Raw genomic sequence first — 13,037 nt, 5'->3', positions numbered from 1 at the left:
GAGTTGGTGTGGATACTAGGAGGAAGCTTCCTCCTTTGATGTCACCCATGACATCAAGAGGAGGTAGTTTGATGTCACCAATGACATCAAGAGGAGGTCTTTACCTCTATAAATAGATGCACTCATTCACTTGTAGAAATCATCCCAAAAATAATACAACACATTGTAGTGAGTAGAGAGTTAAGAGATAAATTCTCTTAAGTGTAATTGAGAACTCTTCTCTTCCTTTGTTAATATTAAAAAGGCAACTGTTCTCTGGTGAACGTAGGATTATTTTGATCCGAACCACGTTAAATCTTGTGTTCTTTCTTTTACGTTTCCGCTAACACTAGGAAAAACAATTATTTGAGGTTAAAGCCAAATGATTCTCTTGGAATTGAAGTACATAGTACTTTCACGGCATAAGCATGATATAATTCGCCTTAGGAAAGGTTTGGATTATCAAATTTATTTGGTTATGTACTCAGCCTAATTTGAGGCAGTAACGTTCGTCCTAATAATCTGCATTTTTAATACATATCTTGTCTCACATAGTATTGAACCTTTGTACCTAATTACATGACAGATGGTACTAAGTTTAGAGACATAATTACAATTCTAGGTACACTTCAAAATTACGCCTTAATCAATTATTTGTAGAAATGCTTTAGGCGCGCTTAATAAACCATCGTGATTATGGGTACAGTTCCCGTGGCATAATCATAATACATAAATCCAAATTTGGGGGTGCATTTCATGTAACCCGATTATAACAACTTCGAATAATAAAACCCTTTGAAATAATTTGAGGCGTGTCATACCAAACAAAATTTATAATCCATGGCCCTCTTAAGATTAGATTCAAGAACTAACACTTATAGAAAAAGGTTTTGAGGTGTGCCATAAATAAATTAAATTATCCATGGCCCTCACGAATGTTGCTATTGAAATTGAATCGTCGTAGTTACTTTGGGCGCGTTATTTAAATAATTCATCATAGCTATGGGTATGGTTCCCGTAACATAGTTGTGATTTTTAATAATAAAATCGTAGTGTACATTTTATGTGACCCGAATCTTGCCTCTAACAAGGTTAAATAGAACGTGTCGTGAATCACGGGCGCATTTCATGTAGCGTGGCTTACGATGTGTTTTAAATAACCTTGAAATAATCTCTTAAACAATTAAAGGCGGTGATAAAGTTAAAAATACACAATAGGTTTAAAACATGTAGTAAATCAGACAATAGACCAATTATTAATAGTTAAGCGACCGTGCTAGAACTACGGAACTCGGGAATGCCTAACATCTTCTCCCGGGTTAACAGAATTCCTTACTTAAAATTTTTGGTTTGCAGACTTTTAAATAAAGTCAAAATTTCCTCGATTTGGAATTTTAAAATAAACTGATGACTTGGGACACCAAAAAAACTATTCCAAGTAGCGACTCTGAAAAAATTAAATAAAAATAATCTCATATCGAATAATGTCACTTTAATTGGAAAAACTCCCTTATACCCCTCTCGAGTGTAAAAAGGAGGTGTGACACCACCGCCTCATGATTGAACCATTGTCTACAAGTGGAATTTAGTTGAAGCTTGTTAGCATCACAGTATCAGAAAAGAAACAATTGCAGACACAGAAGAAAATAATTGCAGACTGCAGATTGCGGACCGCACAAAATCACAGTACGGTCCGCACTGAGGTGGGGATCAGACTACCCACTCTTTGATAAAGGCCACCGCGGACCGCACAAAATGGTATCGTGGTGCGTATTAATGCATCGCGGACCGCACAAAATCCACCGCGGCCGCGGTCCTCAACTTTCAACTTTTTGAAGTTATACCATCGCGGTCCACACAAAATGGTATTGCGAACCGCAAAGAAGCACCGCAGACCTCACAAAATACCACTGCGAACCGCGGTAAGCCAAGAACAGTAATACCAACCTAGGGTTTCAAATATTCATCTCAAAATTAGCCTAAAATCACATATTATTGATTCCCTAGGTGTTTAATCAACTTTCTTCATTAACTAACCCTAATTTAAACATTATAAAGTAAAACCTACGCATCGATTGAAAGAACAAGGAAGAAAAAGAACAAAAACTAACTAATTAAAAGAAAATAACAAAGTTAAAAACTAAGAAAAAAAATTAAAATTACCAGTAGTGAGATGCAACACAGATGAATGAGAGTGAGTGATTGAATTCGTGCCATTAGGGCTTGGGTGAACAATATTTTTTTTTACTATTTGAGAGCAAAGGATCGAAAAGTTTTAAATGAGGGCCTCAAGTCCTATTTATAGAAAAAGGACCTGGGCCCGCTTCACCTACCCACCGCGGTACTCACAAGTATGAATCACTGAGGGTATGTCCACTGCGGATATCTAGAAATGCAATGCGGCCGCAATGGTCCACCGCGGACCGCACAAAATGCATTGCGGCCGCGGTGGCAAACTTCAGAGAACCCTATTCTTGACCAATTAACTCTGCGGACCACATTGAAATGCTGCCCCCGCACTAAGGTCTTTGTGTCCGCATAAAATGCAATACGGCCGCAATGCAAACTTCAGAAAGTGCACATTTTTCCTAAATTGGTCCTGCACTATATCAAAACAATCCTACACACATCTCACAACTAGTTAGTCCAAAGAAAATCCTATACTATAAAGAAAATCAAAGAAAAACAAAAAAAAAAAGAGATACACGGGTTGCCTCCCAAGAAGCTCCTGATTTAACATCGCGGTACGACGCAGGTTACCATCAAATCACTTGAGATCGATCAGTGCCACCACGTGGCTGTCATAGTGCTTGACCCGGTGCCCATTAACTCTGAAGACCTCTCCATTTTTGGTTTTCAAATCAAATGCACCAAAAGGAGTCACAACCACCACTTCAAAGGGTCCACTCCATTTCGACTTAAGTTTTCCCGAAAATAGACGTAACCGGGAGTTGAACAAGAGAACCAAATCCCTCACTTTGAACTCCTTGCTGCGAGCATATTTGTCATGAAGATACTTCATCTTGTCCCTTTTTAAGAACGAACTGGAGTAGGCATGGAATCAGAATTCATCAAGTTCATTAAGCTATTCCATACAAAGATTTGCTCCCACATTCCATTCAAGATTCAGCTTCCTCAAAGCCCACATGGCCTTTTGCTCTAACTCAACCGGCAGATGGCAAGCTTTCCCAAACACCAACCGGTATGAAGGCATACCAATCGGAGTCTTGTAAGCAGTCCTATAAGCTCATAGAGCATCATCCAACTTCTTTGACCAATCGGTCCTATTTGCATTGACCGTCTTTGACAATATACTCTTGATTTCCCTGTTTGAGACTTCAACTTGGCCACTCGCCTGAGGATGATAAGGAGTAGAAACTTTGTGATTGATACCATATCTTGAAAGCAAGGTATCAAAAGCTCTATTACAAAAATGAGACCCCCCATCACTTATAATTGCTCGAGGAGTATCAAACCTACTAAAAATGCTCTTCTTGAGAAATGCAACAACACACTTCAGGCCTCATTGTTGGGTAAAGCCACGGCTTTAACCCACTTTGAAACATAATCAACTGCTACGAGAATGTATGTGTTCCCACACGAACTAACAAACAGGCCCATAAAATCAATGCCCCACACATAAAAAATATTAACTTCGAGAATAGTATTAAGAGGCATCTCATCTTTCTTCAAAATTTCACCCGCTCTTTGACATTCATCGCATCTCTTCACAAGATCACCCGCATCTTTGTACAAAGTTGGCCAATAAAACCCACAACTAAGAACCTTCGAGGCGGTCCTCACCCCACCATGATGACCACCATAGGGTGAGGAATGACAAGCCTCTAAGATACTCAATTGCTCCTCCTCCGGGACACACCTTCGGATCACACCATCTATGCAGATCTTGAATAAGTACGACTCATCCCAATAGAAGTCCAAACTATCCCATTTGAGCTTCTTCCTTTGGTTAGAAGAGAGCTCACACGGGATTATACCAGTCACAAGAAAATTAGCAACGTACGCAAACCATGGCATACCATTCACCGACACAGAAAGGAGTTGTTCGTCGAAAAATGAATCATTGATCTCTAGGCCATCACGAGGCCTCCCCTCCTCCTCCAAGCGGGACAAGTGGTCCGCCACTTGATTTTCACTAACCTTCCGGTCCACAATCTCCAAATCAAACTCTTGAAGTAACAAAACCCATCACATTAGTTTAGCTTTGGAATCCTTCTTCGTCATCAAGTATCAGAGTGCGGCTTGATCGGTATGAATTATAACCTTGGCACCCATAAGATATAGCCGAAATTTCTCCATTGCGAACATAATAGCCAAAAGCTCTTTCTCAGTCACCGTGTAGTTCACTTGAGCATCATTCATTGTCTTACTCGCATAGTACACCAGATGAAACATTTTGTTCACTCTTTGACCCAAGACCGCCCAACCACAACATCGCTCACGTCACACATGTGAGAAGGCACGGGAGAAAATATGATATATATTGATATATATTGTGTGTGATGCAATACAAGAGGTGCTATTTATAGCTACTCTATACAAAGGGGATACTACTCCTATTCTAATGTGGGACAATACATAGCTATCTCTAACACTCCCCCTCAAGCCGGAGCATATGAATCATATGTACCGAGCTTGTTACATATATAATCAATGCGAGGACTAGTGAGGGACTTGGTGAAAATATCTGCAAGTTGATCATTCGATCTCACAAACTTCGTAGTAATATCTCCTGAGAGTATCTTTTCTCTGACGAAGTGACAATCAATCTCAATGTGTTTAGTTCTCTCATGAAACACCGGATTTGATGCAATATGAAGTGCAGCTTGATTATCGCACACAAGTTCCATCCGACTGATTTCACCAAATTTCAACTCCTTGAGCAATTGTTTGGTCCAGACTAGTTCACATGTTGCCATAGCCATTGCTCGGTATTCTGCTTCTGCACTAGACCGAGCAACTACATTCTGTTTCTTACTTTTCCAGGACACCAAATTTCCTCCTACTAAAACACAATATCCAGACGTAGAACGTCTATCAGAAGGTGATCCTGCCCAATCAGCATCCGAGTACCCAACGATCTGCTCATGACCTCGATCCTCAAACAGTAATCCTTTACCTGGAGCCGATTTTATATACCGGATAATGCGGACAACTGCATCCCAATGACTATCACAGGGAGAATTCATAAACTGACTTACAACACTCACAAGATAAGAAATGTCGGGCTTAGTCACTGTGAGATAATTTAATTTACCAACCAACCGCCTATAGCTTGCAGGATCGCTAAGCGGCTCCCCCTATTCAGGCAGAAGTTTAGAATTTGGATCCATCGGCGTGTCAACAGGTCAGCAACCTATCATCCCTGTTTCCTCAAGAATGTCTAACACATATTTCCTTTGAGAAATAATAATACCTGAGCTAGATTGAGCAACCTCAATACCTAGAAAGTACTTCAATCTGCCTAGATCCTTAGTTTGAAAGTGCTGGAAGAGATGTTGCTTCAGATTAGTAATTCCATCTTGATCATTGCCTGTAATGACAATATCATCAACATAGACTACCAGATAAATACATAGACTTGAAGCAGAGTGCCAATAAAACACAGAGTGATCAGCTTCACTACGAGTCATGCCAAACTCTTGGATAACCGTGTTGAACTTACCAAACCAGGCTCGAGGAGACTACTTTAGACCATAAAGTGACCGACGCAAGCGACATACAAGGCCACGAGACTCTCCCTGAGCAATAAAACCAGGTGGTTGCTCCATATAAACTTCATCCTCAAGATCACCATGAAGAAAGACATTCTTAATGTCCAACTGATAGAGGGGCCAATGACGAACTGCAGCCATGGATAGAAAAAGGCGAACTGATGCCACTTTAGCCACTGGAGAGAAGGTATCACTGTAATCTAGCCCAAATATTTGAGTGTATCCTTTGGCAACAAGACGTGCCTTAAGTCGATCAATCTGGCCATCGGGACCAACTTTGACTGCATAAACCCAACGACAACCAACGGTAGATTTACCTGAAGGAAGAGGAACAAGCTCCCATGTACCACTTGTATGTAAAGCAGACATCTCGTCACTCATAGCCTGTCGCCATCCTGGATGAGACAATGCTTCACCTGTAGACTTAGGGATGGAAACCGAGGACAATGAAGATATAAAAGCATAATGGGGAGATGGTAGACGATGATAACTCAAACCAACATAATGAGGATTAGGGTTTAGTGTGGTCCGTATACCTTTTCGAAGTGCAATCGGTGTACTAGGAGCACGATCCGCAGTAGGAGCCATGTCAGGTGCAGGACAAGAACCAGATGGGCCTGATGTAGGGCGCGAACGACGATGATAAGTCAAGAGTGGTGTTCCTGTGGCTGGGGAACTAGGAGGGATAACACTAGACTCCTCAAAAATTGGTATGGGTGAAACCTCTGTGGTTGAAGGTGGAGGAGGATTACTAAACTCCTCAAAAGTCGGTATAGGTAAGACCTCAGATATGTCATGGTGGTCAGCAGAAGTGACATCAGTTGTGAAGAAAGGTTTAGACTCGAAAAATGTGACGTCAGCTGACATAAGGTACCTATGAAGATCAGGTGAATAACAACGATATCCCTTCTGAACACGAGAATAACCAAGGAAGACACACTTGAGAGCACGAGGAGCTAACTTATCTTTCCCCGGGGCTAAGTTATGAACAAAACATGTGCTCCCAAAAACCCGAGGTGGAAGAGGGTATAAGGCTGACTGGGGAAACAATATTGAATGTGGAATCTGACCCTTGATGGGAGATGAAGGCATCCTATTAATCAAATAACAAGCTGTGAGAACTGCATCGCCCCAAAAACGCAGCGGAACACGAGACTCAATTAGAAGTGTGCGAGCAGTCTCAATAAGGTGCCTATTCTTTCTTTCTGCAACCCCATTTTGCTGAGGGGTATAAGGACAAGATGTCTGATGAATAATTCCATGAGAAGACATAAACTGCTGAAACTGAGAAGATACATATTCTAAGGCATTATCACTGCGAAAAATGCGGATAGAGACACCAAATTGGTTTTTGATTTCAGCACAAAAACTCTGGAATATAGAGAATAACTCAGAACGATCTTTCATTAAGAAAAGCCAAGTACATCTTGAGTAATCATCAATAAAGCTAACAAAATAACGAAATCCCAAGGTTGAACTGACTCTACTAGGACCCCATATATCAGAATGAACCAAGGAGAAAACAGACTCTGCATGACTCTCAACACTACGCGTAAAGGAAGCTCGGGTATGTTTCCCAAGCTGACACGACTCACAATCTAATCTAGACAAACTGGATAAACTAGGCACCATCTTTTGAAGTTTGGATAAACTCGGATGTCCTAAACGTCTGTGGATTAGATCTGGAGGATCTGTAACTAGACATGTTGTGGAAGGACTGAGCGAGTTAAGGTAGTAAAGACCTTCTGATTCACGACCTGTACCAATTGTCCGTCCCGTACTGCGGTCCTGCATAATAAAAGAATCATCAATAAAATATATACCACAATTGAGGGCACGAGTCAAACGACTAACAGATGCAAGACTAAAAGGACAACCAGGAACATAAAGAACGGAATCTAGGGTGATAGAAGACAATGGGTTGGCTTGTCCAACTCCTTGTGCCTTAGTTTGACATCCATTGGCTAAAGTAACAGTAGGAAGAGACTGTGAATATACAATATTCGACAAAAGTGATTTATTACCAGAGATATGATCAGAAGCGCCTGAGTCCATGACCCATGGTCCAAGAGTACTAGACTGGGAAACACAAGCAAAAGAATTACCAGCAATAGGAGTATCAGTCTGGGCAACTGAGGCTACTTGTGGAGATGTTTGCTTACTTGCTCGATACTGAAGGAGCTCATTATATTCTTCTTTAGATACAGAAAAGCCCTAGTTACTTGTAGTCTCGCTCTGAGCAACGTAGGCATTTTTGGGTGGACGGCCATTTAAGGAATAACATATTTCGCGAGTGTGTCCAAGTTTGTGACAATAAGAACACTTGGGTCTAGATCTCCCAAAACGACCGCCTCCTCGTCTATTCTCCACAACTTGAGATTCCCGAACATCCACTGTCTGGGATGCAAGAACAGAGGAATCAAGTATCTGTGATGAAATCACTAGGTGACTTGGTGCTGCAGTAAGGCGAAGTAATCGAGAGAATAATTCATCAACTGTAGGGACAGTCGGACTCGCCAAAATCTGGTCTCGTACTGAACCAAGATCATGAGGAAGTCCAGCGAGTGTAATAACTAGAAACATTTTCTGTCGCTGCTCTTGTTGTTTTGACACACTAGCAGAAACTGGCATCAATGTCTCAAATTCCTCCATGACTGCCTGTACCTGACCCAAGTAAGTAGACATATCTAATTCTTGCTTCTTTAAGTTTGTCATCCGTGATATCACATCATAGAAGCGAGATATATCATTAGTGTATAACGTACGAGCCTTTGCCCAAACCAAATAACATGTCTGGAATGGCCGAAACAAAGGCATCAACTTAGAATCAATAGAACGCCACAAGATGCTACATAATTGAGCATCAATTTTTGCCCAAAGCGCTATCGCCTTTTCATCTCCTTCGCTAGACTGTTTAATCAGATGATCTTGCACACCTTGACCTTTACACCACAACTCGACAGATGAAGCCCAAGCTAAGTAGTTTGAACCTCCCATTAAAGGTTCCGAGGTAATCATAACATTAGAGTTTCCAGAACTCATGCTTTTAGACCCAAAAACATCAATTCCCAAAGACATCTTGTAAATTATTACCAAATAAGAGAAATAATCAACTGTAATCCACTGAAAATAGAGTAAGGAACACTGAACCAGAATAGTAAACTACTGTAGCAGTTGGAAAGTTACTGTTGCAGCCGGAAAATATTCAAAGTGGTCGGAATGAAATAAAAAATAGTAGGGGTAGGATCGGAATTACCAGAAGACCCAACTGTTCTGAAGGAACTTTTTCAAAAAATGGCCGGAAGTCCAATCTTTTTTTTTTGAAATCACTATTCACGCCGGAAAAATAAAAAAGTGGTCGGAATTTGGTGTAACCTGGATGGGTAGGCTCGGAATTGCAAGGGAAACAATCTGTCCTGAAGAGTCGTCACCAAAAAATGACCGGAAGGTGACCCACGCAACGTTGGAACTTTGCCGAAAATTTTTCTTTGGACAGCTACAGTACCGCCGGAGATTTTCACTGGGATTTGGTCGCCGGACAGTGACTACTCTTGTGGTAGTGTTGGATTTTGTGCACAACACTAACCGAGACAAAGCAGACGCAAAACAACTTTGAAAGTCGCCGGAAAAAGGGTTCCGGTGACTGATTTTACTTCCCGGAATCACTGGAATTTATGCACAACGATAAATCTCTCACGATAGCTCTGATACCATGTGAGAGGGCACGGGAGAAAATATGATATATATTGATATATATTGTGTGTGATGCAGTACAAGAGGTGCTATTTGTAGCTACTCTATACAAAGGGGATACTACTCCTATTCCAATGTGGGACAATTACATAGCTATCTCTAACAACACATAAGCTCGAAAGGCAAGCTCCAATTAGGTGTGGTAATAATATGAGTGGTGGTCAACTTGTGCTTGAGAAGTTCAAAGGCTTGCATACATCTCTCATCGTACACGAACTTGGCATATTTTTCCAATAACTTACATAAGGGATTCACTACCTTCAAAAAGTCTTTGATAAATCTCTGATAGAACCCCGCATGCCCAAGAAAACTTCTAACTCCCTTGACAGAGGTAGGGGAGGGAGCCTTGACATCACATCAATTTTTGCTTTGTCCACCTCTATACCATGCTTTGAAATTTTATGCCCAAGAACTATGCCTCCTCCACCATGAAGTGGCATGTCACCCAATTAAGCAAAAGATTGGTTTCTTCACAACGGGCCAACACTCTATCAAGATTTTTCAAACATTCATCAAACGAGCTATCCACAATACTAAAGTTATCCATGAACACCTCCAAAATATCTTTCACCATATCGGTGAAAATGGCCATCATACACCGTTGAAATGTAGTCGGTGCATTACACAACCCAAAAAGCATCCTAGAAAAGGCAAAGGTGTCATATGGACAAGTGAATGTGGTCTTCTCCTGATCTTCCGGAGCAATCAAGATTTGGTTGTACCCAGAATACCCATCCAAGAAACAGTAAAAGGCATGTCCAGCAAGTCTATCTAATATCTGATCAAGAAAAGGCAATGGAAAGTGATCCTTGCGGGTCACTTTATTCAATTTGAGGTAGTCCACCTTTACCCTCCACCCGGTGATAGTCCTTGTTGGAATCAACTCATTCTGCGAATTTGTAACCACGGTCATACCACTCTTCTTCGACATACATTGCACCGGCTAAGTCCAAGAGCTATCAGAGATGGGGTACACAACCCCGGTATCCAACCACTTGATCACCTCTTTTTTCACAACTTCTTACATTGCCTCGTGCAACCTCCTTTGATGTTCCAAGGAAGGCTTTGCATCATCTTCCAAAATAATCTTTTGCATACAGAATATGGGGCTTATCCCCCGAATATCAGCTAAGGTCCATTCAATTGCCTTCTTCCGCTTTTGAAGCACCACCAATGTGGTATCAACCTGCATATTAGTAAGATAAGAGGAAAGAATAACTAGCAAAGTTGAAGTAGGGCCTAAGAATTCATACCTGAGGTGTGGAGGCAACAGATTCAACTCCAACACCGGAGGTTCCTCGATTGAAGGTTTTGTTGGTGGAGTATTCCTATTCTCAAGATCCAAAGAGAGTTTCCTAGGCTCATAAGAGTAAGAGCCCATTCCATGTAAAGCATTGACACAGTCCACCCGACTTGCATCCTGATTGACATCAAAATTCAACAATACCGCCTCTAGAGGGTCCTCCACATTGATCATTGCACTAGTATCATCAACTATCACCGCCATGACAAGATCCACAAAAGAGCACACTTTAGAACTATTGGGATGCTTCATAGACTTGCACACATGAAAGACCACTTTCTCATCACCCACCCGGAAGGTGAGTTCCCCTGCTTCCACATCAACTAAGGCCTTCCCAGTAGCAAGGAAAAGTCTTCCCAATATGATTGGAACCTCATAATCTACCTCACAATCCAAGATCACAAAATCATCTGGCAAGGTAAATTTGTACACCCGGAGAAGCACATCATCAATAATATCCAAAGATCTCTTCATTATTCTATCTGCCATTTGCAATCTCATGGAAGTCGGCCTCGGTTGCCCAATACCCAAAGTCTTGAAAACTGAGTAAGGCATCAAGTTGATATTTTCCCCCAAATCACATAAAGCTTTTGCAAAGTCCGCACTCCCAATGGTGCAAGGAATGGTGAAAGCACCGGGATCTTCTAACTTCAGGGTCATTGAGTGCACGATTGCATTAACTTGGTGGGTCATCTTGATAGTTTCATAATCCATGGATCTTTTCTTTGTCATTAAGTCCTTCATGAATTTAGCATAACCCGACATTTGCTCTAGAGCCTCCATCAAAGGCACGTTAATGGATAAGCTCTTCATCATGTAAATAAACTTTTTAAACTGATTCTCCTTTTTCTGCTTCTCGAGCCTTTGAGGATAAGGTAAAGGTGGCCTTGGCAAAGGAGCCTTGGCTTTAGGCACAACCGTTTCCGGCATGTCTATTACGTGTTCCCTAGACGGGTTCACGTCTGAGTCTCCACCTCGGCATCTTGAATATCAATCCTCACTTCATCATTCACGTTTTTATCAATCACATTTTCAACCACCAAAGGGATCTCATTCTCTTTCAATTCAACTTCATCACTCAAAATTTCTTTTTGTTTGGAGGCATGCAAATCACCGCCTCGTCCACTTCTTGTAGTTACCGCCATAACATGATTGTTCCCACCCTTCGGGTTAACTACTGTATCATTTGGTAGAGCCCCCTTAGGGCGAGTATTCAAAGATTGTGAGATTTGGCCTAATTGAATCTCCAAGTTTCTGATTAAAGTATTATGGGAAGCCAACTGAGCATCAGAGTCCACATTCTTTTTCATATCTGTTCAAACATCTTTTCAATTCTCCCCATTCTATTATTGGAAGAACTAGGACCTTGGGATGAAATGGAGGTGGATTGTTCGGTTGTTGATACATTGGGGGCCTTTGAAAGCCTTACCCCATATTTCCTTGATTGCCATTGTTCCAACCACCCTGGTTGTTGTTACCACTCCAGTTGTTGTTGTTGTTGTCATTCCAATTACCCTGATTGTTCTGATTGCCCCAATTGGAATTTCGATTGTTGTTTCGCCAATTAATATTCCCTTGTTGTTGTTGATTGTCCCAATTGCCTTGGGGTCTCCATTGTTGTTGGTTGGAAGAATTGTCCCTTTGACCCTGGTAATTTTTCACATATTGCACTTCTTCATTCTGCCCATCATAACCATCATCTTGGAATCTACCACAATCATTGTCATATTGATCCGAATTCCTTTGGGTCTGTTGACATCTTTGTCTTCTTTTGTTCACTAGCATGTTGACACCCTCCATAACATTTACTTGGCGTGGATTTTGAACCTGCTGTAATTGTGCCTTTGCTAGTTGGTTCATTATTGTTGTCAGCTATGCTATAGCCTGCCTATGATCATATAGCTATTTGTGCAAGTGAGTGATCGTGGGGTCACCCTGTGGTATATTGGCTCTACTTTGCCAAGCGGAGGACGTGTCGGTCATCTCGTCAAGAATGTCACAAGCCTCATCATAAGACAGCTTCATGAAATTACCCTCAACAAGTTGGTTCACTATGTACTGATTTGTTGTGTTAATGCCCCGATAAAATGTCTGTTGTATCATTGCCTCAGTCATATCATTGTTGGGACATTCCTTTACCATGGTTCTGTATCTCTCCATATCTCATGTAATGGTTCGTGGGCTTCTGCTTGAAAGCTAAGATCTCATCTCTCAATGCCGCCATGTACCCCGGCAAGAAAAACTTTGCAATGAATTTATCTGCCAAC

The 13,037-nt window shown here is 41.3% G+C and overlaps 1 protein-coding gene across 1 annotated transcript; it reads right to left on the bottom strand.

Moving 5' to 3' along the window:
* Positions 1 to 2,746: 2,746 nt before the first annotated feature.
* LOC138874022 (uncharacterized) lies at positions 2,747 to 11,700 on the bottom strand. The gene is made up of 4 exons (XM_070152523.1): positions 11,352 to 11,700; positions 10,915 to 11,078; positions 10,493 to 10,653; positions 2,747 to 3,023 (listed from the first exon to the last, which is right to left on the bottom strand). The coding sequence occupies exons 1-4, from the start codon at positions 11,698 to 11,700 to the stop codon at positions 2,747 to 2,749; spliced, it is 951 nt and encodes a 316-aa protein (XP_070008624.1).
* Between the last annotated feature and the right edge of the window lie 1,337 nt (positions 11,701 to 13,037).

This window comes from Nicotiana sylvestris, chromosome 7, assembly GCF_000393655.2.
Source record: "Nicotiana sylvestris chromosome 7, ASM39365v2, whole genome shotgun sequence".
NCBI classification, from domain to species: domain Eukaryota; kingdom Viridiplantae; phylum Streptophyta; class Magnoliopsida; order Solanales; family Solanaceae; genus Nicotiana; species Nicotiana sylvestris.
This window is presented reverse-complemented; position numbering and strand designations above follow the sequence as displayed.